Consider the following 27,436-nt stretch of genomic DNA (forward strand, 5'->3'; position numbering starts at 1 on the left):
TAGCCTTAAGCTTACCCTCCGAAGCGTCCACCTTGGAAGAGAAGTTGGTCACCCGCTCCGAGACGGAGGAATACTCCTTTCTCAGCATGGCCAACCTCTCCTCATGCTCCAGCAGCTTCTTTTCATAATTCTGGGCATCCTCCTCGGCCTTCTTCAGAGCGTCTGACTCGGACTTAATCTTCTTGTCCGCGTCCACATTGATCAATCTGGTTGTCCTCTCAGCATACTTCACATGATTCTCAATCTGGTCCTTATGCTTGAGCATCTCTTTATGCATATCAAAGCGATAGTGCCTACTCTCGGCACAACGGATGTGTTAGGTTATGATACATATGACAATTCATAAATCATGCGGAAAAACCATTTAGCCAGGAATACATATTATTTACACATAATCATATAGCATAGTTTAGATGCATACTCTTTGTTGCGTGCCTTCCCTAGCTGCGCCCGAACCGAACAAGACCAAGTCTTTAGGACTCCAAGTGTCGTCCCTCCGTAGATAGTCCACAGCACGTTCGGATCCGCCTTAAGATTGACCAACTAGAATCGCCCTTAAGGTACTAGAATTTTCGGCACTCTTAGGTAAGAAATATGACTGAATTTTTCTCTCAAAACTCACTTTGAATACTTGAATTAATCTCTGAAAATATATGACCCTAGGCACGTATTTATAGAGTTATGGAAAGGGAATTGGAATCCTAGTAGGATACGAATTAATTAAACTTAGAATCCTACAAGAACTCTAATTAATTAATTTATCCTTTTAGGAATAGGAATTTAATCATATACTAATTCTAATAGTTTTAGGAATCATGCATGAACACAAACTCACACACACACGGCAGCCACGAGGGCCGCCCATGCGTGTGCGTGCGAGCAGCAGCCCACGCAGCGAGGCCATGGCCTTGGCGCGCGCTGGGCCTGCCTTGCGGTGGGCCTGGGCGCTGCCTTGGCTGGGCGCGCGTTTGGCTTGCTGGGCGATGGCCCGACTTCGTGCTGGGCCTTCGTCCGGCAGGCCTCGTCCGATGCTAATTCGTACGATACGCTTCCGATTAAATTCCCGGTTCCGGAATTCATTTCCGATACGAACAATATTTAATATTTCCGATTCCGGAATCAATTTCCGTTTCGAACAAATATTTAATATTTCCGTTTCCGGAATTATTTTCCGATTCCGATAATATTTCCGATTCTGACAATATTTCCGTTTCCGGCAATATTTCCGATTCTGGAAATATTTCCATTTCCGATAATATTTTCCGATACGTACCATGTTTCCGTTTCCGGCAACATCTACGACTTGGATAATATTTATATTTCCGATACGATCCATATTTCCGTTTCCGGCAATATCATCGTTTCCGGAGTATTCATTTCTTGCCTGTGACGATCTCAGCTCCCACTGAAACCAAGATCCGTCGATTCCGAATATCCATAGATGGAGTATCTAATGCCATTAAATACTTGATCCGTTTACGTACTATTTGTGTGACCCTACGGGTTTAGTCAAGAGTAAGCTGTGGATTAATATCATTAATTCCACTTGAACTGAAGCGGCCTCTAGCTAGGCATTCAGCTCACTTGATCTCACTGAATTATTAACTTGTTAATTAATATTGAACCGCATTTATTAGACTTAACATAGAATGCATACTTGGACCAAGGGCATTATTTCCTTCAGGATGAAGAGCTGCCGAAGACCAAAATAGAAAAAAAAATAAAAAATGTATAATAATAATATTTAATAATAAATAAGGTATCTCACATCAAGTACGAGGGACTGAATAGACCCAAAGTACCCCAGGTCAATCCCGGGAAGCGACCTCACATATTCCTCAGGGATGGCAGCATAGACGTCCGAAAGGATCTTATCCTATTCCTCTGAGCTGAAACCGCCTGACGGGGGGATGTTCGCCACTTCAGCACGTCGCATCCGTTTGAACATATCAGCTGAATCAATGTCAAAACGTCAAAAACCATACAACAATACCAAGTTGTCATGACAACTTAAAGGTACAGAAACACTAACCACTTGACGGAGCCGGAGGAGGCATGGGAGCGTCACCAGCAGGAGAATCTTCGGCCTCCTTACCCTTACCCTTACTCTCCCTAGACGAAGTAGCAGCTCCAGTAGCATCAGCCTGGTCGGTCGTCACCTCGTCAACAATCGCCCTAGCCACGGCATCCCCTTCGGTGCCCATCTGGGGAGAGGCTTCCCTGTGTTCAGGAAGAGGAGTGGACGCCTGAGAATGGGGAACTTCTCCCCCAGTCGGAGGAGCAGACGGCTTCGTTGCAGCGTCGGTGGTACTCAGCTTCTTGAAAAAGGGTCGTTTAGGCTTGGGAGCCACCGTCGAAGATGTAGGACGCTTCTTCGTAGCTGACGAAGTGGGCTCCTGAACAAGACAACAAATAAACAACTAAGTCTAGACCTTGGAATAAAACATAAGCTTATTAAAAGTAAACAAGGGCATACCTTGGCAACATCACCAGAGGCACCCTCGTCGGACTTTTTGGAGGAGTCCTTCTTCTTGGCCTCCACGGCCTTGAGAATGTCCTCAGTGTACACCTCGGACAACCAAGTGGGAACATCCACCAAACCCTTGTCTTCGGGGGATAAACGATCCATGGCAGAATCTACATAAAACCGAGAGAGTTAGTAGAAGAAATAGAACAAGGCTTTGATGAAAGTCTATGAGAAACTACCTCTACTCAAATAGGGGCAAAGACCGACGGCCGCGAGGAAAACTATGTTGGTGAACTGACCCACATGGGGAAGCCAAGCATTAGGCACCCATGCATGACTCTTTGAAGACAGCCGATACATCTCGGCCTGAAACAAGGGCTTTATGAGCCTCCAGTCTCTTGACAAAAGGCGGGGGAAGGCGTCACCCCTAGACAAATAGCGGGGACGCTGATTCCACCTAGAAAGACGCCTTGAAAGGGAGAGGTCCTCCATTCGGATAACGGACCACTTCTTCCTCCACCAAACCCAACTAGAGGTCTTACCAACAACCGTCTTATATCCTCGACGGCTATAGAGGGTGAACCATCCCTGGGGAGAGCGAGAGGAAGGGGAAATATCTACGACTCTGAGGAAAGCAGGAAAAGAAGGAGTAATGCCGCTCAAAGCACACTTGGCAATAAACCCAAAGACGTTTGCCCAAGAGTTAGGGGTCAGCTGAGCAAGGCCAATATCATACCCCTCCAGGATGTCCATCACAAAGGGATGCAAAGGAAATCTAAGACCCAATCTAAAAGCAGCCGTGTAGACAGCGACTTCTCCCAGAGAGAGTTGGTTTACAGAATTATGGGGTCGAGGGCTCCTAAAACTAAAGCCTTGGGGCAGGAGTAAAAAACGTTCAAAGTCATGTCCTTGCTCCCTCAGATACCTCAGCCATTTCATGCTGGGAAAGATGTTAGAAGGAAGAAAATCGACATCTTCTCTCCCCCGAACCATAGGAGGAAGGTTTCTTGCGAACTCCTCGTCAGAAGAACTAGAGGAGTCATCCTCAAAATCCTCACATGGAACGCGAGGACGGCAAGCCACGCTTTTTCTTCTCCTTGAAGAACGTGCCGCCCTTACAGCCCCGTCTCCTGAATGACGAGAGGAGCTGACTCCACCCCTATTTCCTTGGGACGGGCTCGAAAAGGGAACCATGTTGTCCCTCTCTCGTGGCGCTGCCATGCACCCACGTTGGCTGTTTGCCTAATTCGAGCCATGCCGTCCTGCATAGGGAACAAGACGTCTGACTTTAGCAAAAAGAAAGAAAGAGCGTCGCAACTAACAAGACGCCTCCCTAAGATACTATAACAACAAGAAAAGAAAATTCATAAGCATGCAGAAAACAAGAGTTTGATAAAGAACTTACCAAAAATGATCAAACTGATGGGAAGTCTAGGCAAGTAGTCCAAAGCCTCAAGAACACTGAACAAGAATCCAAGAACACCCAAATGCAAGCACAGACAGATCTTTGACAAACAAAATTCACTTTCTCTCTCTACGAAAAATTGCTTTGAAACAACAAAAGGAAAATGAGAGATCTTCTGAAGGTTTTAAAGGGGGGAAACCAAGCTCTGGAAAGCAACCCCACGTGGCACTCCCTCTGATCAAGCAGCCTACCCCACAGGGGCGAGGGGCATCCTCCTTGAGGGGCAAATGATGTGGCCTAAAATGAACGTCACCTGGCTGTACCATGAAAGCCCAGAAAGAAGAACCAAAGCCCCATCAGCAGGCAAATCTGAGATTGTCTCATAAACCCGCATGCACACACAGGGTCAAGACCCATCAGTGGGTCATGAGACCCACTTGCTCAGAAGGAGCCCATTCCGCTATTTCCCAAAAAGAAAGGCCCAAAAGCTTAAGAGGCCCACCAGGTCTATCATCAGGCCCCAAAACTTAGCAGGACACGTGTCTTGCTCTTGCAGAGCATCCAATCATGCAGGACCAGTTCCCAAGAAACCCTAGCACTATAAATAGTGCAGATCCCTAGGTAAAAGGGAGCATTCAATTCATTCCCACCAACCTAAAACTATCTTTGCTCTGCCTTCTCTCTACAAATTACTTCTCTCTCTCTAGCTTATACTTACTTAAGCATCGGAGGGAATATTCCTACGGGAATATTCTTGTTTTGCAGGTTGCCAGAGGTTCGTGTCAGCTCATACTTGATACCTCCGAGGAACGCGTGACACGTCATCACCGTAAAACATCCCACAACAAATACATTCAAATAAATGTTTAAGTACAACTTTTATTTATAAATTCCATACAAATGCTTTATAAATATAATTAAATATATTTACAATTACATAAAAATACGGGGTATTACAGCTGCAATTATAACGTTGGTGCGTAAGACAAAATTTCATGTTGAAATAAAGTAACTTATTGTTAATCATTTCAATATATTCATTTTTTATATGATGTTCAATCCGAGTTTCCATATTTTTGAATAAATAATCTAAACAATATATAATACTCTGTACGTAGTATCATTCCTACTGTAATCATTTTGAAGATTGATGTTTTTGTTTTCTCAATATGTCTGATCTCATCCGAAATTCCCTCTTTAATCCAGAAATTATTACTATTATTTGATGATACGTGGTACAATTTATTAGGAAATGTGCAAGTAGATTTATTTTCTCAAATTAAAGCAAATAGGGGTTATCCGGATGTAATGTTTAATAAGTTCTTCATAACTCTGTAATCTTTATACTCACGAGTCTTTACAATCCCCTAAATTATTAAATATAAATGTTATAATTCAATGGTTTTTACCAAATTATCCTTATAATGTGTATGTTTTTTTATTCCGTATTACGCATACAGTTTATCATCCAAATTTATCAGTTCTTTTTCCATCAATAATTTTTTTTTATCAATTCTTAATATTCGATTTCCAGTACGCTTCTTTGATTAAAATTATCTTATTTGTGTGGTTTTGATTAAGATTGTGATTTGTTGGAGATAGAATCAAAGGTTTTGGAAGATAAATTTACCGTGTAATTTAAAAAATTCTAACAAAATTTCTCATTTAAAAGTTCTACTCATATTTATTAGGATTTCCTATTTTGTGATTTTGTTGGAGAACGAATGTTTAATGGAGACTGAAATTATATTATTTCTTCCCTATTGTATATAGCGTGATAATTTTCTAAGTGTATTTTTTAAATATAGCCATCTATATACTTATTTTAGGTTTATTTCGAAAATTATATTATTTCTTCTTAATTGTTGATTTTTTAAAGGCTTATTTAGGATACGTTGACTATCAAATTAGGTTGTAGTAAAAATAAGATAGTTTCTTCCTTTTTGTCTTACTTGATTAGTGCATGATTGAAGATGTGTCATGGCTAGGAGGAGGATATAGGAGATTTGCTTACATTGAATTTCTCATCACTTTACTTTAATTATAAGTTTTATAGCGATGCGTGCCAATATAAGAAACAAATTTGTGTTATTACGTTTAAACCTGAAATAACATGTAAATAATACTTCCTCCGTTTAGAAATACTCGTAACGTTTGAATTATTTACACTATTTACGTATTCTACTTTGACTATAATTGGTAATTTATTTGTCAAATAAATATAGTCGTGTAGGATCTTATTAGATTCGTCTCAATGCGTATTTTCAAAATATCAATTTTATATAATTTTTTATTGAATAGAATTTAAGATGTTAACGATCAAAATTGTGCATTGGCATGCGTGAAAGTGACCAACGTTGCGATTATTTCTAAACAGAGGAAGTATAATACTCCCTCCGTATTTATTTAAGAGTTACACTTGATCGGGCACGGGTATTAAGAAGAAGAATTGAATGAAATAAAGTAATAAAACAAGTGGGGTTGGTTAGATATTTTAATAGGTAAAACAAGTGGGGACCATGTCATTTTAGGAGGTGGGGGGTGAGAGTGGGGTGTAGATAGATTATTTAATTAGATGGTGGGGTTGATAAGTTACTAAAAATGACAAGTGTATCTCTTAAATAAATACAGCCGGAAAAGCCAAGTGTATCCTTTAAATAAATAGAGAGGGGGTAAAAGTGTGATGCGTGCGAATATAAGAAATGTATAAGTTAGATAGAGTCGAACGCTAAACAGATTGATTAAAATAATAAGAATTTATTTAAGGGGCTAGATTGATTAAAATGTTTTTTTGGATTTATTCTATTGGGTAAGTTATTATTATATTCTTTATTATATATGTATAGATCACTATATATTCTATAAGTATGAAGGGTACTTTAGTAAAACAACAAACGACAAATTGGATTGACTAAGATAAAATCACCTCTTCCCTGGTATACATAGATAGAGATAGATTTTGAAAGTCAATTTACGATTATGCAATGTGTTTTGAACTATTCAAATATCAAAAGGTCTTATGCGTACAAGGTGTACATTAAATTTACGGATTTTTCATGAAATACCCCTCAATTTTCACGAAATTCACCAAATGCCCCTCGACTTTCAGAAATTCACCAAATGCCCCTCACCTTTACCATAATACCCAAACTGCCCTTACTACTGACGCGCCGTTAGTCCTCCGTTAACCAACTTTCAAATTCACCAAATGCCCCTTAACTTAAAATTAATTCACCAAATATCCTTAATTTTAAACATAATTCACCAAGTACCAAAAATGAAAATTAGCTTTTTAAAGCCCAACGGCTAGTTTTGGGTTTGAAACGTAGTTGTTGCTTGTTGTTTGGTTATAACTAAGCCTGGTCTGAGTGTTTATTGTAGTTTAGAAATTGTTTTGTTGTAGTTTCATCTCATTTTTGTTGTCATGAGTTTTCATTCAAAATCGTCATCCACACACAATGAGTCCACACATATTGAACTTTGATCGAAGGAAACTTGTCATTCTCTTCTTCTATAAAACCAACAACCTCAGGATAGAAGACCAGTTTCCTCATGCAAACCTCCAACAATGTACCAGCATAGGTAATCTGTAATAGTCATAATTCTTGAAGAAGTTAATAGCCTTATAGCAGTAACCATTTTTTTACTGTAAAAAAATGCAGGTAAAATATATTGGAAAAAAAAAAAAAAGAGAAGTGATGATCATCTAAGTTCTCATTTTTTGCAGAACTCTAGTGGAATAAAGAGATGCAAGACAAGAAAACAATGGGTACACAATATAGAAGCCCAAAACGTTAGGAAATATATCAATTAAACTACAATCTGAACAGAGGAGTAATACTGGTTGCTACTTGCTAGTACAGGTGAACTCGACCATGTAATCTTTAATCAAAGATTACCTGAACAATATGATTCAATCATAAAACCAACAAAACCAAATTTCATCCCATTGCATTGCTTTTTAACCAATCATTGCCCATTCAGATCAAACATTATACCAAAAAAATCAACTAATCAACAGCTTTTTACAAAAATTAGAAATATATCAATTAAACTAAATATTTCTTCACTGAGTAAAGATTTCTTCTAGAACTAGTAATCACACTCCTCTAAAAGTCCAAATTGTTGGTGCCACCCACGGTTGATACCCAGATTGTTGGAGATGATGGGTTTGGAGTGATTTAATCGCTGACGAACTCACTGCGAGAATTACAACACCAAGTTAGTACTCGACGATCGTTCTCTGAGTGGCTATCCGCGATTCATTCAAGATCGACTCCAACAATCAAGAGTTTGAGTTAAATTAATCAAGAAATTAACGGAGCCAAAACCCTAAAATTTGGGGCAAAATAGTTCATTCAATTTTATAATATCATAAACCTTAAATCGAAAAGAAATATACCTCACTAGAGCAGAAATTCACTCAAACCCGAAGAACTATGGACGGTGGTGGTGGTGAGAAACAAGATTGCTGCTTGGTGATGGTTGAATACAAGTGGATCTCCATCAGACGGTGGTGGAACGGTGGCAATATTTTGATTACGAAGCCCTCTCACTCTTGGTAGTAGGTTTAAGTTGATGAAAGGAGATGGTTTATAGATTTGAAGAAGATGCAGTTGTGGTGTTTGAATGTTGAAGAACAGGGGAGAGAGGCAGTTTGAGAGTCCATTTTTTTTGAACTGTAATGAAGAATGAAGTGTGTTTAGAGGGGTAATGGCTCCCAAAAGATAAATAAGGGCAAATCAGTAAAGTGTAGCTAACGGCGACTTAACGTCCGTTAAGTGTAAGGGTAGTTTGGGTATTATGTCAAAGGTGAGGGGCATTTGGTGAATTTTTGAAAGTCGAGGGGCATTTGGTGAATTTCGTGAAAATTGAGGGGTATTTCATGAAAAATCCGTTAAATTTATCGTACACCAAAGTAACTTTTACCTAGTTTTTTATAACTTTTACTATATTTTGGTTAATTTTTACATTGCGAAAAAAAATTGATAGATTAACATTTTAAAAGGTTAAATAATTAATTATTACTCCCTCCGTCCCAAATTAGTTGTTACACTTTCTTTTTTGTCCGTTCCATATTAGTTGTTACACTTCTAAATTATGAATGAACCCACAATTATTATATTATCTCTCTCTTCCCACTAATATTTTTTTTGTCCCCACACCCTCTCTCATTCAATTAAAAAAATACCCCAGTAACAACTATTCTGCGACGGAGGGAGTATACATTATTAATGATTTTGAAGAATTTTTTTTATTAAAATAAAAAAAAATTTATCAATAAAAAATAGATAACTTTTACCTATATATAAGGGTAACTTTTATATAATTTGAGTCAACTTTTACTTCGGGGTACAATATTTATTATATACCCGTTGTAAATAAGAATTTGTGTTCACCGATTTGGAATCACCTGATTGGTAACGAGTCTCATTTCTCCCCCGTTCTTTCTTTTTCTGCACATTTTCTGGGTTGATCGAATAATAATACCCGCATACCCATTGAAAAACTGAAAATCAAGAAGAAAATGGAAGCAGCCATGGGTTTAATGCGAAGGATTCATCCAAAGCATACCGATACCGCCCTCTCTGCCCTTTTATCTCTCATGCCTGAGCATTCCTCTGATCTTCTCTCTCAAGTCGATCAACCTCTTCAGGTCTCTCCTTTCTTTTTCTCGAAATTCGCGGATTTTCTTTCAATTGTATGTTATTGAAACTTATTTGTGTGGTTTGATTTAATCTTGTTTTAAATTTGACTTTTTGGGTTGTTGGAAATTATATGCTGTTATTTGTTGGGTTCTAATTTGTGCGTTATTTTGTGCTCTGGAATTAGATGATTGGTTTATTTAAGATTAATGTTATCAACAATTTGGTTGATTGGGCTGGCTGTGAACTTTGAATTTAGGGTTGCCTAGAGAGGGGGGATTGGTGGTGGTTGATTAGGGGAATCCAGGATGAAAAGGAAATTATAATTTACGATTTGGATGTTTTTTTTAAAAATAATTTGTAGTTATGGTGGTTGTTTTGTTAAAGATGAATGTGTCTAATAATTTGTTATGGTGGTCGTATTTTAAAACTTGTATGGTTGTAAAATACGACGGCGACGATTTGTTGCCCCAAATTGCTGCTTTAGCCTTTTCATTCTTGGGCTTCTTATGTAGTAGTGCCATCGTATGTTGTGAAATAGGACTCCTCTTAATCAATGTGGTAAACTACCTGAGTATTATATTGATGAATGTAATTGAGGGTAGCTTACTGAATACATATCAGAATGGAGTTTTCCATATGCTTTAAACCATCCTGTGTATTGCAACTGTTGAGCAAATGATCTACCGAGTCTATGGGCACATTGGAAAGATAATTCGTTACTCTTTCGTTGCTCTTAGGATATGTCTGGCTTGTGGTTTCTACATACTTGGAAGTCATTCTTATTGGATGCTAACCCTGATCAGTGAATTTGATCATGAAGTAACATCAACTTTTGTGAATTATTATCTAATTGTTAGTTCCACTTCTAGTTGTTTGAGTTCGTTTTTCCCAGCATCTTTATGAAGCTTCCCCAGACAAAGAAAAGGAATCCCGAGAGCTTTGTTGCATCTCCAACTGCTTTAGACTATTGGTGAATAAGATTTTCACGAGGAATCCCTAGTGGTGGCAAGAAATGCATTTGAACTTTCCCCTCCCAGCCATAGAAATTCTTGTGCTTTAAATCCTGTCAGCTTCTCCAAGCAAATTATTTTGCGGTTCTCCTGATATTATATCTTCAATGGACTAATCCTCTGCTGCCCTCCTAATTAATTATCTTTTGGCAATGATGAGGTCACCATTACCTTGTCATCATATCTTTCATCAGTACCACCAAGAAATAGTTTCCTAATATGATGATGATGTTACTACGTAATAAATGCTAACAGTGCAAGAAAGCAAAATTATTCTGTTTGAATTATCGATGATTGGATGATATTAGACACTTTATGTGCTACTTTGATTTGGATAAATTTTGCTGGACACCGAAATATATTCATTTTGTATATATTCTCACGAAAAGTTCTGTTAGGTTCTTAGTTGCTTTTCGTTAACAGGATAAGTTCCGAGGACAAGGCGAGCTAGCATCGGTGTAAACTTACAGAGAGTCGCCAAAGAATTAGCTTATATAAAGAAAAAGAGATTCTGAATTTATTTTGCGGTAAATTTTTTTGACTGAACCTCCCGTTTGACCTACAAGATCTGAAACCTGCTGGACAAGCAGCTCTTGCATCCTCTCTGAAATAGAAGGAACAACTCCACCATGTCCACTCGAAATTACCTCAATCACTGTTCTAGTGGATTGCGTCTTTAGGTGATCAAGAGGGGGCTCGCTTTTTCAGACTTGCTTAAACGAAGCTTTTGGCTTGAATATCTTAGGCAAGAAAGGCAAAAGTTCTCCGATATCGGAAGCGTAATTTAGGAAGCTAACTTCACATTCTAACATTTAGTAGCTCTTTCCTTTAGGCCGTTTTTAGAGGTAGTTAATTACTAATCAAATTGTCTTTCGCACGATACTCTCTCTCATATATGTTTTCTTGGTTATCTTGGATGCCAGATTAAGTTAAAATTTCTGGTTTGTGGGAGCAGGTTTTATGTGATGAAGAAAGTGCAAAGGAATTCATATTGTGTGAATATAACAGAGATGCTGATTCCTACAGGTGAAAACGTTGACTTACACACCTATTTTTTATATGCAATTTTTTATTTTGTTAGACATTGTTTAGTTTTCATCACTCTTCTTCTCTGCCTCTTTCACACATGTTGTCTGAGACTCTGAGCCAAGAGTTGACCATTCAGAAGTCAACACTAGGCATCAAATATTTTATACAATTCTTGACACACAGTTTTCCTTTTGTTTGCAGGTTCGAGCTATTAGTTTGTTTAGGACTTTCCTTTGATGCTTTCTATAGTATAGATTCTCCCACTGCAGGTTTACTTATGCCCATACATGTCTTCTGAATCTTAATTGATAGTGGCAGTGTGGCCTCAAAAGAAGTGTATTCCAATCTATAATCGCACGCTACTATATGCAGAAATATGGAATTTTGGAATTCTTATAAAATTCTTACCTTAATGCTCATAATTTCTCTTTTTATAACCCACATGTTACACCAGCGGTTTTTGCTGATTTTTTTTATACAATTTGATATATTTAGAAGCGGAAACTACAGAGGAAATGTATGCAACTTGTTCTACATGCTACTCTGGTTAGAGAGTCCAGTTACAAATTGAAATTCTAATTTCGTTTGCTCCTTGTAGTTGCAATACTTGCATCTTTTTCCCTTCTTAAATACTACAATGATCTGTGAATAGCTCTTAGCCTCTTGAGTTTATCCTTATCTTCAGTGGTTACTCTGTGAATGTTACCACTTCTAACTGCTTTTCTTAGCAAATTAATAATGTTGCGAAGCTAAAGTTCAATTTGTTTCACCTTATTCCATTATAGGTCACCATGGACAAATAAATACCAACCACCATTGGAGGACGGTCTCTATCCTTCTGTAGAGCTGAGGAATCTCGAAATTGAAGCCAATGATGTATTTGCCGTATATTGTGACCAGTGAGGTCCTTTACTTGCCTCGTACTTGGTTTTCTAATTCAGTTAAAATGCTAAATTACTGTCAGTATTTTTTATTTTTTTTTCCACTTCTGTGTCAGCACGTTTTCCTTTATCTCTTCTTTCTTTCGTGGTTTCTGAAGGGTTTGAAGGAATCAAGTTGTCTTTGATTGCTAGGTATTATGAAGGTGGAGTTTCTTCTGTTTACATGTGGGAAGATGATAATGAAGGATTTGTTGCATGTTTTTTGATAAAGAAAGGTGATTTTTTAACCCCGGTTTCCCTAGGTGCTAATTTTCCCTTCAATCCTGCACAATGAATAATAGAAAAATAAATCTGGAGTTAAAATTGATGTATCTTATGAGGTTTGCTGCATAGTGCATATCAATATCTAACATTTGACTGCCATGTGGAATTGTTCTATAAAATAGATGGTTCAAGGTCTGGTCATGGGCGAAGAGGTTATTTGCATGAAGGACAGTGGGATGCCATCCATGTTATTGAGGTTTGTTTGTTCCATGATTTTTTACTTGTGAACTAGAATGCTGTGCAACCTCATTTTATTTTATCAACATCATATACATATCAAGCGTCAAGTAATTTCAACTTGGAATATAGGTGGGACCTGAGGACGAAGGAACTGCCAGGTACTGTTTAACCAGCACTGTCATGCTTTCATTGACTACAAATAATGACTCCTGTGGGACATTCAGCTTATCCGGATCTATCAGAAGACAGGTATTTTTTATGTTAATATGATCTTAACTAAGACCATTTACTATCTCAATTTTTCACTATGTGACCTGTTGAATTTGATTATGTTAAAGCTATTTGACTGGTTTTTAGCCTACTGTGACAAATGCGGAAAATATGCCAGATTACTTCATAATTTTCACACAAACCCTTTCCCTAATTTTCTTTTTCATAGTGTAGATGAGTATGCAACTGTCAGTAGCTGAAGGTCATCTTTGTAATATGGGACGAATGATTGAAGAATTGGAAGGCAAGCTGCGAAACTCACTGGACCAGGTACCACGCTTGAGATATGATCCGTTTGTTGTCGTTGTTACTCAATATGACAGTTTATTTCATTGCTCATTTACCCCTTGCTTCAGCCCCCATGTGCATGCCTGTATTTTAATGCTTTTGATGGTTTTATATTTTCCAGTCTACACCTAGGCTTGCCGCTCTGCGTATGAAGTGGCAGCTTTATACCTCAGCAAATAGTTTCAATATTCTTATTTAGGATACGTTTGTTAAACCAGTAATGGTAGTATATGATTGTGTTTTTCTACTATGCCCTTCAGTTATGATGGGAAGGACAAAAAAATATGAGACAACTATTATAAAAGCGTTTCCTTAAGTATTAGGGTTGAGACTTGAGACAATGTTATGAGTCTTATGACTAATCCATTTAAAGTAAATTTGAGCTATTTTATTTTGCTGTTTTTTTTTGATAAGCAAGAAAGATACGAACCATATTGCCATTAACTGAAAGGGCATACAACCTGAGTGCGCCTCTGAATCAGATAAAATCTTCTAGGAAGCACTATCCTTAAAAGATGTCAAAACAGAAAGGGCAACAACAGCCACTATACAATATTTGAACTCAATATTAAACTACATTCTAAACACAAGTGTACTTTGACTTTCTTGCATAAGTTTACTCATTGTAGGAACTTTTTGATTCTAAAGAACTTCATATCTTGCTCTACATATGAAGTAGGCACAATCAGTAGACATACACTGCTTTTGGAAAATTTCAGTTTTGCATCTTTTGTAATTTATGCTGTTGAATCTGAGGTAGGTTTATTTTGGGAAGACAAGGGAGATGGTTTGCACTCTGCGGCCACCTGCGGAATTGGCAACGATGAAGCTTCCTGATAGCTGATTTCTACATCTTTGAATCATGATCAACAAGTATCATGATGTGGATCACTAATGGTTTACCAACATTTATTTGAATCGTTGATTATATTTGTTTTCCACAACTTGGTTGAAATCCTCTTCTTGAGTGTTACTAATGTTGGCCTTCGCTTAATATTGGAAGTTGTTTTTGGTTCAATTGTATTATTTGTGGACTTTCAGTTTTTTTTTTATATTAATGAAGAAAGGTTGTTGAACATGGTGAACCTTAAGAGATCATTATTGTTTTAGAAGAAAAGCGATACATTTTCAGGATTAGATCATGTTAGCGATATACTCGGGGGGGTTTTTGGTTAGAGGTATTCATCTAAAGGAAAGGAAAGGAAAGGAAATGAAATGGTACGATTCCCTTTGGTGTTATTTGTTGGGCTCTTTTTTAGAACCGCCAACCCGAAATCACGCTAATGCTGACTCGCATACTCCACCACCCTTATCCACCAGTACCAGCCACCCGAAACCAACCAACCTATTGCTGACCTGCCATTCTCGCACCCTAAAACCACCAAAGGTCCAAAATACATGCAACCACCCAAAACCAACGGCAACCACCTGTAGAACCTCCTGCAACCACATTTGGAGAGAGAAGGGGATCCCGGATCCACAGAAGTGGGAGTGAGGGAGACGGTGAGGCAGCGGCGCTAATGGAGGAGTGACAACAACGTCAATGGGAAAGCAGTGGTGTTAAGATTACATTTTTTTTCCTTGTTTGTTTTTGTTTCATTACCTTTTCTAATTCGTGTCAAACCTACACTTAGAACGTTATGAAAAACCTCCAAGAAGTTGCATTATTTATTTGTTGTTTATTTTACTTTTTTACATGCTGAAATTTGCATTTAAAATAAAGACTTGTTACAAAATTACACACTAAATTACAAAAACAACATTATGGTCTTTATAGATCACTGGTTGTTGGACCGTGCGCAAGGTCCTCCAAGGCATGCAAATTTATTTTGTAAAAATGTTTTTTTTTTTTTTTTTGACAAAAGCTAAGCGGAAACAAAGAAACTAAATTACAGAATTAAAAGTCACTCCGTTTTTCCTACACTTGTTCGCAATCTCGTGAGCCTCTTGAACTTGTCCTCGATCAACCTTAAGAAAGGAACAAATGTTGAAAGTTGTAGCTAGTCTTCGGATCTTACTAACCATCCAAAACATTGAGATATCTGCAATTTCTATGTTATCAAGAGTGGAGACTAGAACGGAGGAGTCAGTAATGACCAAGATTTCCTTTTTGCCTTGTCTTTCTGCCCATTCCATTGCTTTGAGACACACCTCTGTTTCAACTTGTGTAGCTGAGAGAGCACTACCATAGTAGCCACCCCCTTCTCTATACCTAGCATTACTATGTTCCTTAAAAGCCCATCCTCCTCCTGATTTCCTTGTCTTCTCCCAAGAACCATCAATCTGTAGTATAAAGTCTGCCACTTGATTTCGAACAGCTCCAAGTTGGACCAAGTCAAACCCTGGAGGCTTACATATATTCATCATGTTTTTCCCAGTAGCTAGGGTACACTCTTTGAAGTGTTTTGTCATTCCTAACATTCTGTCCATGGTCAAGAGAACTGCTCGTACATGTTTGCTTTCATTTCTAAAGACCCTTTCATTCCTTGTCACCCATAAGCTCCACAAGATTGATATAAAGGCATCTAACTTTGCCTCACTTCCTCCATCCTTGCTATTAAAAAGCAGGATATAGCTTTGAATCCATTTCTTCAGAGAAACAGTTTCATCATCATTTGAGCAAATCTGCAAAGGACTGTACATCCACACCAGTTTTGCTAAATTACAGAATCTAAACAAGTGTTGGGAGTCCTCACTTCCACTCCCACAATAGTCACAACTGGGATTTGTATCAATCCCCCTTCTCTCTAGGTTCCCTTTGACTGCAATTCCATCGTACATGAGCTTCCATAGGAAAATTTTCCAGTTAGGAGGAATCTTAAGTTTCCAAATTTGCTTACAGAAACTTGCATCCTCATCACTAACCATCTCTAGCTTATCCGCCTTTTGGTTCATAAGAAAAGCATAACCAGATTTGATGGAGAACCGTCCTGAGGGATAGGGTTTTGGCCACTATTATTTATTGTATCCCTTCTCCCTGGGCTTGAACTCATTGGCCTTCTTGGTTGAACATATTCAGCATACGGGTAATTAAAAAGCCCAAATCTCCGGCCCGGCGACCTTATCACCATATTTTCCACCATTGGTGAAGCCAACTCTGTTTCTCGATCTTCCTGCATGTTACCCTCATTAAAATCTTCAGAGCCTGTAAAGTACCTTTCTTAATGTCCACCTCCTGGAGAGTACGATGAGCTATCTTCTGAAACCCCATTATCATGATCCTGAACAATTCTTCTACCTCTTTCAGCCAACGGTAAATCCTCCGGTTCATCATATCGTAACAGATTCAAACTGGAATTCCTATTCCCAAACCGGTCTGCAAGACCAATGATGTTGTTTGTGTAGAATGGATAATTTAGAGGCCCATGCAACACTCTAAGACCCTCCTCATGGACCGCATCAAGTCTTCTTCTTAAGTTTCTAACAGCCACCTCTGGTTGAGTCATACATCTCGAGGTCGAATGACCCGCACAACCACAAGCTTTGCAAAATTTAAACACCCCCTCATATTTAAAGTACACCCATATGACCCTACCATCTTCTAAGGGTACATAACAACCCGGTACCAAAGGTAAAGAAATATCAACAAACAGTCTAGCTCTAAGTTCAGAGTTAAAGGAAATGCCATTTTCATCATGTTCCAAAATATCTATCATACCAATATGGGGGAAAATCTGTCTAGCCCAACTAGCAGTCAAATATGGTAAAGGCAACCCAAAAACCCTAACCCACAAAAGAGTAGTGCTAAATAAGATTTGTTGCGGAACAAAAGAAGAGTGGTACCTCCTGAAGTTGATAATACGACCATCAAAGAACGCTGTCTGCAGCCTTATTAAACCTTCCATATCATAGCGATTTCTACATTCAAATAAGAAGTAGCATCCAGATCTGTGCACCCTAATATCATCCCTTCTGATCCATCTCGATCTAACAATATGCTGAACGAAAACCTCTGATGGAGGATTAGTACCCACAAAGACTCCAATTACACAAGCATTAAAGTTTATTCCAGCTTGCGTGCTAAAATTTGGTGGAGGAGCAACAAGAGGACCCATTCTATAGTTCGGATCTGGGAATGCATTGTCATTTTGGTGAATACCTGATCTTTGGTTTTGATGATTGAAATTTGAGTGATTATTGTTACTCATTTTGGAGGAGATAGGAAATAAGAAATTGGGGGTAAGCCCAGAAATTAAAGGAGGGAATTGAAGAATGAAGAACTCAGAACAATTACTTCCCAATTATATAGGAAAAAACGATTCAGCTTCTACTGAATAACAATGCATGACCACCACGTGGTTGATCAAACAACAAAGGTTTTGAAAAACCTTGGGAGGAATGCAAAACCGGAGCTCAAGAAATTTTGAGTGTAAAAACTGCTTTAATGTTATTGGGCACAAAGGATTTTAAAAGATTATGGAAAGATTTCTAGAGTTCAAAAGACACAGAGCAGAGAAAGATAATCCCCTTTTGCATGCAAAACTACTGGGGACTCGAGATTATACAATAATTTGATTGGGTAGCTGAAGAAAAAGAAAAAGATTGAAGAAGAATGGAAGAATTGAAGTCAAGAGAAACTCTGCATGCTACAGTGCCACCAAGAAAACCCTTGGGCTGACCACTCACGTGACGTGAGAAAACCTCTCAATTCTAGAGAGAGAAAAAGATAGACATTTACAATTTTATGTAAATGCTAGAAAACTTATATGCAACTCAATTTGAATGTAATAGAAAATATGCAACCCATAAATATGTTTACAATGTAAGTGTTATTAATAGTTTGGAGGCACAATAATAAGCCAAAAGATATATGGGTATTTTCTAAAGACATGAGATTTCAATCTCCTCCACGTCCTTCAAAACAAAACCCAACCACAATGCTACAATGAAAAGTATTTTGAAGTAATGAAACATAATTAAAGCTTGTTTGTAAAAGGCATACACAAGCCGTTAACCACATTCTTGCAAATGATTTATTTCACACTTGCTGCTTGACAATGAGCACACAAGACAAAAGGGAGGAAGGAAGCAATCATTCCCGAGAGAGGTGTTGTTGGTCTAACCTCCATCAAACCACCAAACACCGTTCTTGTACGGCCATAAAGGTGTGTGCATGCAACCAATTGCATGTTGGTTCAGTGGTGATTGGGGCTGAACTTGGTAGGAAGAACTCGTGTTTGATCCCCCGCAACAACAATTGGGAGGGGACTGAAACCTATCCACCAGAACTCGCCCCGAATCCGAATTAGCCCTAAAGGTGAACCGGGTGCTAACACCAAAAAAATAAAGGTGGGTGCATGCATCAACATGTAATAAAAGCTGGTGTGAGGAAAGCTTACATAAACAAGGCTAAAAGCAACCGTATGAAGGTTGTACAAAGAAGCCAAAGCAGAGTTTGGTGTATGATTAAACATGTGTTATTGTAAGTATTACATGGCTTGTGACTTGTGAGTTGTATAATAAGTGTAAATCATTAGTTTTTTACATACGTTTCAACTACTATTTGAGAGTATTGTCTGGTGTAAAAGCATAGAACAATACTCCCCTTCCATCTAATTATTAAGTGCTAACTCACTAAACTAATAGAAAGGGCATGATGTTTGTCTAAAATAAGGACCAACTTCCGTAAGAAATATAAGATTTAGATGAAGTTGTACCGGATACAACATTGTGAAATACTATAACATTTAATGGCAACATTAAGTGGATTGCAGAGCGCGCATTCAGTTAAGGGGGGTTGATTCAACTGTATAGTCCGTTTATATGAAACTTGGAACAAAAGCTACATGTCTATGTTAGGGACTTGCTTAAAAAAATAAGGGAAACTTGATTTCAAACCGCAAGTGATCAGAACACTACAAGAAATTTGATTTTTGGCAATCATATCTTTAGGGACGACTTTCTTCCGTTATGGGAGATGTTGTTACTAAAGGGTATCTGCAACGATTTTTTTGGTTGCCAAAAATTATTTTATTGCAATAAAAGGTTTGTTACCAAATAGTTTTTGTTGCCAAAACTCAATGATTATCTGGTTCACGACTCTTATTTTTTCGCAACAAAAACATTTGTTACTAATCTCATAGGTCGGAATTACAAAGGTTGCGGTGACGTGTTGAGTGGTCGAATTTGAAGGAAATTAAGTGGATGTAAGCAACGACCGGAATAAGCAAAGAGGATCAAAGAAACTCGAAGATTAGGATACAAATTGCACAACAAAGCGATAATTTGGAGTATTGTACTTGTTCTTGTCCTGGTTAATCAGGAGATTCCTGACACTATAATCAGTCATACGCTCTGCAAAACACACAAAAAACATAACACTACACAACTCAATAGCCGAAAGCATAAGCTAATGAAACAACATGCTAAAATCAATCAATCTATCAAATAAACAACGTATCACGCCTTCTCTTGAACTTAACTTGAGCTTGAAGTAAGCTATTGTTTTTTTACCTTTCACGAATGCAATCACCTCTGTTGACAATACCAATAATTACATTTTAATAAAATTATATTTGCCAAACTTTCTCAGAATTTAAACGGTTGAATGTTCAATTATAACTACATTGATTACGTTCCTTATACTGTATATTATAAGCATCATTTAAACCTTTTGCACGCTCGTAATTTTCAAATCAGTAAATGTTCATTTACAAATCAGCAATATTTATATTAAACTTACTAATTTTATTTTCAGCCTACAATCAGGAAAATTAAAACCGTGGAATGTCAAAATATATTCAAATCATTGTTCATACACAACCAAAAACATCACATCAGAAATTTGACGCTACATCAAATCAAGATTCAAGATCAGACATAAAAAAATAGGAGGATGAAGTGTATCAAAAACTTGTATTCTTACATGAGAAATGCATAAAATGTCCAACTTTTTGTTAAAACATTTGACATGTTTTTAATTGCACATTATTTTTGTAAATAAATAGATACTCATTTCTCCATCAATACATAAATGTTCAGTTCTCAAAAAGTAGATAAATACTGGTTTCAAATTGTTAGATAAACGTCCATATTTAAATGATTAGATAAATTCATTTCCAAATCAATAAAATTAATATTCATTTTTAAAATAGCAAATATTTCCAAATCAATAAAATTAATATTCATTTTTAAAATAGCAAATATTTCCATATCAGTATATTAATGTTCATCCTAAACAGCATAAAACGACACTGTTTTGGAGTGTACAGCCCAAAATTTGAGTACATGAGTACAGCCGAAAATATGTGAAGCAACCCACAAGTCCAGTTTTTTCACACTGCCATCATATTGACGTCAAGTGAAAAGAGTAATATTTCTGAATTAGTTTGATCAACAAGAAGCAGAATAGGGATATTTGTAAAAGACTTCCCCTTGAGTAATAAAAATAATCATATCCATCGCAAATAATCGAGCAAGCCATTTATAGCCATTTCGATATTTATCTTCCTGATCGGCTGCAACAGTAGGCTGCATGTACGATAACACCACAGAAATTGAAACAAGTTCACACAGCTTTGTTCGACTAAAAAGCCGCTACTAAACAATAAAGTAGAAAACCATTCAATTTGACCCGACAATTCAAAGACATGACCAAAACCAAATAAGGATTAACAACCCAGGTTGCTTATAGCTCAACCAATTCGGGAAACACGTGCCAAAATTAACAAAGTAACTAGTAGTCTTATAACCCAGAACCGCAAGGGCATTGTACAATAATTCAGATCCTGACTGATCCCTTGACAACCTAAAAACAAACATCTATAGAACTTACCTAGGGTCAGGCTCCACTAGCACATGTAACCATCAAGTCCTGAGCCCTGAAAAGTTTTGAAGTGGGTATTTAATCTATTGCATAAGTAGATAAAGAAATGGCCTAAATATCCACTAAACTCTAGCACCTCTAATCCTTCTACAGAAAAATCATTACTTTAATTTACAGATAACATACGTCGCAGCAGAACCAAGTGTTTTCAAGCCAAGGTGAATCTAACTTACCTAACAAGGAATGCTCATTGGCTCCAAATCTCACCAACAGATGGAGCCAATTAAAATGCATTTACCAAAAAAAAAAAAAAAACAAAGCAAGAATATACATGAACTTGATGTGAAGAGCAAGACACACTCACCAATATCTGTTCCAGCATCACTATTTAGTATCGGTTGTATGCTCTCCCGTAACCATCTAGTCTCTGATGCTGAATATCGCTGTAAGCTTCACGGGGCCTAGAGTGTGGATAAGTTTCATCATGATTCGGGTATTGGACTCTTGGACCCACAGTGTAGGGTTGACTGCGTAATGAATCATAGTGGGAGATAGTAGATGGCTGATAACCACCAAAATCTGAAGTGGATATCTGCTGCTGGAGTATTTGTTCTTGAAGTCTTTGTGCATCCAAGTGAAGGAGCTCATCCCACTGTTTGGCATGGGAGCTTCGCATACCAGAAATCCTTTTCATGTAAGTCTCCCTCAATTCTCTGATAACCTGAATTTTTTTACCACCAGAGAAGGACACATTCATCATTAAGGGAAAAAAAATTACCGGTCATCATTGTGAATACACATACACATCTAGAGAAGAACTCACTGCCATTCTGTGCAACAGATTTTGTCTGAAGCAACAAGGCATGCAATAATAGTCTGTTCAAATTTGTTGTTATATTCATCTCTCACAGCTCAGATTTATGGCGGATCAAGTACAACGCTGACTTAAGATTTTTTTTGTTGCATCAATACAATGAAAGTAAAGATATGTCCCTGACTCCTTGTAAATAGACTGCAATGATATATTATTGCAATGCAAGCAAAGTACATACAACTTAGCCAATACAACCTCCAACAGACTCTAATTGCTCCGGAGACACTTCAAAGCTAAGAATGACACACCTTTAGAACAACTAACCGGGCCACATACTTTAAAGAAAAAGAAACTTGACTTCATATTCTACTGGCATCGTTACAGGCAAGTAGCTTTGACATTTCTTGCTGTGTAGGAAATGTCTTGATTTTAAAGTCAATTTGAACTATTTCGATGTCAAGCACCTCCCGTGAAGCCAGTAAATAATAACCACACTTCAACATACATTAACAATGCACAAGCACATGCACACCTACCTCACGATGCTTGTAATTCTCCTCGTCTTCTTGCTGGTCACGATGTCTAGCAAGATCCATGGCTTCTCTTTTGTATTCCAACTCCAAATCCTCTAGTGTTTGTGGCAATGTAGACTGCTCAGACTTATTATCAGCATGGACATCAGATTCCCGTCTATCAGTTTCCCATCCATGAGATCTATAGAGCCCCTCATGTGTGGTATATAAACTGCCACTATAAGGGGCACGAGCTGGAGATCGCGAACGGCTTGCACGACCTCGTCCTCCATCACTACCATAAGCTTCAGCAAATGATACTATGTTAACCATTTGACTCAGCATTTCCTAACAAAAATAGTAGCTCTAACTAGACAAACTACACTTAGAATCCTTCTGATGCACTTTACAGTAACTTTTGAAGACAACTTGGAAAAATCAGACCCCTCCGAGAAACTCACTTCAATATCCAACATGGTATGGTAAAAGAACTTACCTCTTGCTGCAAACAAAGATAAAAAACATGCAAAGTTACCAGTGCTTTACAAATATAATATAGAAAACAGTCTATATAACATCACACTTCAGCTCAAAAGATTGAGATATAGTTGTGCAAAATTGACAACAATTACCAGTTCTGTAACAGCGTTACAGTCATAGCTTTTAGTTGCCCTACCTTGTGGAGAAGTTTTAGAAGGTTTCTGCAGATCCCCACGAATACGGTCCTCAAGACCTCTATCTTGTCTGCCAAATCTCTGAGGAAATTGTGATGCATTTCTAGGGCTAGGGTTAGATCTTTGGGACTCTGAGCGTGAAAATCGGTTACTGAAAGGACTGCGCTCAGGTGACCTAGATCTTCGGGGTTCGGAGCGAGAAAACCGGTTACCAATTGAACTGCGCTCAGGCGACTTAGACCTTCCCATCTGAGAACTCGGAGAACTCCTATCATTGCATTCATCTTTAATCACTTTATGCACTGCATCTACACCTTTTCTCAAGATTAATCTATCCTTGCCACTAACGATGATAAACTTCTCATCCATCTTTATTTTGCAGCCATTGTCTTCCTCAATCTTCTCAATCACTTTATTTGTGAAAAGCGCTCTCACGTGCTTGTCTCTTGCAGCCACCCTTTCAAAGAAGTCCTGGGAGTTGCGGTTCCCTCCAAGGGTGAATGGGCATCCCTGCATTCGTTTCATAGTCCAACAAGATTGAAGCAAAGATTTGGTGGAACAAGGCCAAAAGCACAGGTATAGCAGAAACAAAGCGAAGCATACAAGAGATACACAAGCAAACAGAGGGCTAACAATAAACAGCATTAGGGGATCAATGGCCATGTAATCATGTTCAAAGGGAAATACTATTTGACAGTAACTTGAATAACAACAATATTGTTACACCACTGTCAAACTCCTTCCCTCGGGAAGGCGGAGGGGTTGAGATGTATGCAACCTCCACACCCTGGTCGTGTCCAGTGGACAAGGGGAAAGGGGGGGGGGGAGAGAGATTTGCACTCTGTTCAACCGAGAAGTGTTGGTGTAAAACCCACATCATGTTTTGGAAGCAAAGTAAATATACACAAGATGGTTCTATTTGCTTCTAATACCCTGATCTGCTTTAGGATTAAATAATAAAATAAGACCATTAATATACAACATTCACCGTACCTGAGTGAAGTGACCTGATTCTCCACAAATTTTACAAATCATTTCTTCTTCCTTCCTCTTCTTCCAGTTCCTCTCTGTTGCTTTAGATTTAGCCTCCCAAACCTTAGCTTCTCGGCTCGTAAAATCTGTTGGAACAGCATTAGGGTCGCGTTCCTCTTCTTCATCGGAACTAGCTTGGGACCTTTTGCTGTTTACTTTTGGTTTTTCTTGTACATTGACTGCAGAAGATCCAAGAGGCCCAGTGTACGCTTTGTATATGTCACTAAAATCATCATCCTCCTCCTCCAAATCTGGTCTATTTTCCATCTAATAACTGCAACATGTGAGCAAAACAAGTAAAGAGAGCAGGTTTTGTTACAAAACACAAGGGAATCATTTTAGCACCCCCTCCCCGCCCTCAAGCCCCATAAAAATATATTGATCCCTATACAAAACGCTAACAGGAGGGGCGCCTGACTTTCCGCTCAAAAGGAAATGAAAGGTGAAACTAAACAAACAACAAAAAAAACCATCTGAAAAGGAAAGCATCAATTTCATAATTTGACCATGGAGTGCAACTGTGCAATAAGCAACAAGGTTTTGTAGACAATACAAATTCAAGTACCATCTTGCTCAGAGAAACCAAGATAATCCCTAAGCAAGGGAAATCAGACCAGAATAAGAAACTAAACAACTGCACGCAGGGTTTCAGCTCTGGAGAACAAGTTGATACAATTCAATAACAGGGAGGTCCCTGAGCCAGAGCCAGAGCCAGAGCCAGAGGGGCGTCCATCCTAGGCCCAGGGAGAAAAGGCTCATTTCATAAATTCCCATCCAACATAAAAGGGTAATAAACAAAAACCTTTGAATTTAGGCTGAATAGCTCAAGTGGTTCAATGGTATCGAGACTAAGGCATCAAGAGTTTGAATCTAACCTAATACACTATCTTCTCATGAACAAAACAACCTCTACCTACATTTTCTCAAGCTCCAGAATTCAAATAAAGTTTTCGATCAAACTCATAAATGATATAAAAAAGTTATATCAATCAAACTAAACTTTATTATGCCCTAAATTACTGGGTTTTTTCTAATCTGCCCCATTCTTATAAAAACTAAATCAACCCCATAATATTGCATTTAGTCAAAAACAAATTGAAAGCACGATAACATGATTTTCAACTATAATTATGAACCGTGTATAAAACAATTAGAAATAAAACAACACCAAAACAAAGCCAACAAAAAACCCAACAGAATAAATTCAACAACAAAAATTCATCATCAACATCATTTCAGAAAAATTCCATCATTCCTACACGAGACTACACACTTTTTGGATCTATAAAAATACAAATAAAATCAAAAGAAAATCCAAAAAATCGATACAAAATGAGCGAGTGAAGTGAGTACATGAAGAAAAGAAGCAATACTATCGTCAACAGATAGAATAACAGCGGCAGAGAAGGAGGCAATGACAACTCCTTTGTCAACAAAGTTTGCAGATTGAAAGCGGAGGCCGGGAGAGGAGGAAGGACAGGAAGAGCAGCTGCGGTTTGGACGTTGATGAGAGAGAAAACTAATTTGGGTTTTACTCTTTAGCAGGAATTAACTTTTTTCGTGTGAAAAACAGAACTTAAATTTGTAACTAATCTCCCTCTCTTTTAATCTTTATCTTTGGAATAAAAGTAACAAATATTTCTCTGTATTTACTTAGGGATACACTTATCTTTTTCGGCCGTATTTATTTAAGAGATACATTTGTTATTTTTAGTAATTTATCAAATCCACCATCTAATTAAATAATATATCTAATTTACCCTATAACCCATCATCATATTAATCAAATAATTTCGTAAACCCACCCCACCTCCCACCCCCAAAATGATATGGTATTCACTTGCTTACTTATTAAAATATCTACCTAACTCCACTTGCTTTATTATTTTACTTCATTCAATTCTTTTTATTAATATCGTGTCCGACAAAGTGTATCTCTTAAATAAATACGGAGGGAGTACTAGTTAGTGTTGGAATTAATTCAAACTAGATACTTCATACTAGATTAATTGGTAGTATAATTGCGGAAGGGTACCTTTTTCCATTGGATTGATGAACGGTGAGTTTTGGATCTTCCAATTCTATATGGTCTCCCTTGATATTCTATTGATGATGGGATGCCAGAAAGAATAGAAAAACCACATGAATCGGGGACCATAACCCTAACCCTACACCTATATATATAGGGTCTCCCATATCCCCTATTAAGCCCATCATAAAATAAGAGACATAGAAGTGGGTCTCTACACATATTAGCCCATACCAATAAGATACCTATAAGCCCAATATACTTAAATATAAAACCGATCACTTTTATGGGCTAACTTTAAGATAGCTTTTATACACATACGGTCATACATGTAGGCCCACATGATTATTTCTAACAATCTCCCACTTGGGCCACATGTATTACCTTACGTAATATGTATAACCTTATGAGCTCAAAATCTTTGCTATCATTACCAAAGGTATCGCCGAACAATCTCGTCCATTAATCATGCCAACATAGAACCAAAGCGACTTTCGTCATCTATATTGTGACTAAGCCCTCAATGATCACGTATATTAACATAACCAAATGACATAGATCAAGTATGGATGTGTAGCATGGAAATTTCATGAAATGTGATCTTAACATGCCTATTTCCAACTAGTCCTACTAAAAACTTAAGTGAGATCATACCAAAATATATCAGAGTGAACCATAAACTGAAAACTTTATTTCTGCAGAAACATAAAATCCAAATACAAAATATGTGTCTTTAAGAAAATGAACATTCTAACACAAACTCCCACTAAACCTGAACATCATCGAATAACATAACACCCATGTGAGCATTGTGCTCATGAAAGACCTTGGGCGGTAATCCCTTAGTAAGCGGATCCGCAACCATAGAGTTTGTTCCTATATGTTCCATAGACACTTTTTCACTCTGAACTCTTTCTTTAACAACACGGAACTTTATTTCAATGTGCTTTGACTTTGAAGAGCTCTTGTTGTTATTAGAATATAACACTGCGGACCTATTGTCACAAAGAATCTTTAGTGCTCTTTCAATACCATCTACAATTCGCAGTCCAATGACCAAATTCCGCAGCCATAGAGCATGATTAGATGCCTCAAAACATGCGATAAA

The 27,436-nt window shown here is 37.7% G+C and overlaps 3 protein-coding genes across 6 annotated transcripts; 1 reads left to right on the forward strand and 2 right to left on the reverse strand.

Moving 5' to 3' along the window:
* The first annotated feature begins 9,283 nt into the window (after nt 1–9,283).
* Nucleotides 9,284–14,587, forward strand: LOC110788077 (probable F-actin-capping protein subunit beta). Of its 2 annotated transcripts, none has more exons than XM_021992720.2 (8): nt 9,284–9,528; nt 11,486–11,556; nt 12,345–12,458; nt 12,633–12,715; nt 12,887–12,960; nt 13,074–13,193; nt 13,389–13,484; nt 13,624–13,879. In XM_021992720.2, exons 1-8 carry the CDS (start codon nt 9,400–9,402, stop codon nt 13,699–13,701), a joined length of 765 nt encoding a protein of 254 aa, XP_021848412.1. In that variant the 5' UTR covers nt 9,284–9,399; the 3' UTR covers nt 13,702–13,879. The 2 variants fall into 2 exon arrangements, with proteins under 2 accessions (XP_021848412.1, XP_021848411.1); XM_021992719.2 differs by lacking the exon at nt 13,624–13,879 and adding an exon at nt 14,263–14,587 and having other exon boundaries at nt 9,287–9,528.
* A 190-nt stretch (nt 14,588–14,777) lies between these two features.
* Nucleotides 14,778–16,370, reverse strand: LOC110788069 (uncharacterized). Its single transcript, XM_021992714.2, has 2 exons — nt 15,525–16,370; nt 14,778–14,942 (listed from the first exon to the last, which is right to left on the reverse strand). Exons 1-2 carry the CDS (start codon nt 16,368–16,370, stop codon nt 14,778–14,780), a joined length of 1,011 nt encoding a protein of 336 aa, XP_021848406.2.
* Nucleotides 16,371–19,422: 3,052 nt separating this feature from the next.
* On the reverse strand, nt 19,423–25,872 carry LOC110788078 (uncharacterized). Of its 3 annotated transcripts, none has more exons than XR_008923080.1 (7): nt 25,653–25,861; nt 24,261–24,573; nt 23,270–23,777; nt 22,618–22,898; nt 21,632–21,988; nt 21,277–21,322; nt 19,423–19,796 (listed from the first exon to the last, which is right to left on the reverse strand). XR_008923080.1 is itself a non-coding variant. In XM_021992723.2 (6 exons), the coding sequence occupies exons 2-5, from the start codon at nt 24,564–24,566 to the stop codon at nt 21,656–21,658; spliced, it is 1,428 nt and encodes a 475-aa protein (XP_021848415.1). In that variant the 5' UTR covers nt 24,567–24,573; nt 25,653–25,861; the 3' UTR covers nt 21,043–21,322; nt 21,632–21,655. The 3 variants fall into 3 exon arrangements, 1 of the variants encoding a protein (XP_021848415.1); XR_008923079.1 differs by lacking the exon at nt 19,423–19,796 and adding an exon at nt 20,626–20,972 and having other exon boundaries at nt 25,653–25,872; XM_021992723.2 differs by lacking the exon at nt 19,423–19,796 and having other exon boundaries at nt 21,043–21,322.
* Nucleotides 25,873–27,436: the final 1,564 nt, after the last annotated feature.

This window comes from Spinacia oleracea, chromosome 6, assembly GCF_020520425.1.
Source record: "Spinacia oleracea cultivar Varoflay chromosome 6, BTI_SOV_V1, whole genome shotgun sequence".
NCBI lineage: Eukaryota > Viridiplantae > Streptophyta > Magnoliopsida > Caryophyllales > Amaranthaceae > Spinacia > Spinacia oleracea.

What these genes read in the sequence shown, in the direction of transcription:
- LOC110788078 (XM_021992723.2), bottom strand. Translation starts at nt 24,566, where the DNA reads ATGGAAAATAGACCAGATTTGGAGGAGGAGGATGATGATTTTAGTGAC. An exon ending in TTCTAAAACTTCTCCACAAG is followed by an intron (nt 22,899 to 23,269) that starts GTAGGGCAACTA and finishes CATTTGCTGAAG; the next exon opens with CTTATGGTAGTGATGGAGGA. An exon ending in AGAATTACAAGCATCGTGAG is followed by an intron (nt 21,989 to 22,617) that starts GTAGGTGTGCAT and finishes AAAAAAATTCAG; the next exon opens with GTTATCAGAGAATTGAGGGA.
- LOC110788069 (XM_021992714.2), bottom strand. Translation starts at nt 16,370, where the DNA reads ATGGTTAGTGATGAGGATGCAAGTTTCTGTAAGCAAATTTGGAAACTT. An exon ending in ATATCTCAATGTTTTGGATG is followed by an intron (nt 14,943 to 15,524) that starts GTTAGTAAGATC and finishes ATGTGGTTGCAG; the next exon opens with GAGGTTCTACAGGTGGTTGC.
- LOC110788077 (XM_021992719.2), top strand. Translation starts at nt 9,400, where the DNA reads ATGGAAGCAGCCATGGGTTTAATGCGAAGGATTCATCCAAAGCATACC. An exon ending in CCGGATCTATCAGAAGACAG is followed by an intron (nt 13,194 to 13,388) that starts GTATTTTTTATG and finishes TTCATAGTGTAG; the next exon opens with ATGAGTATGCAACTGTCAGT. An exon ending in TGCGAAACTCACTGGACCAG is followed by an intron (nt 13,485 to 14,262) that starts GTACCACGCTTG and finishes AATCTGAGGTAG; the next exon opens with GTTTATTTTGGGAAGACAAG.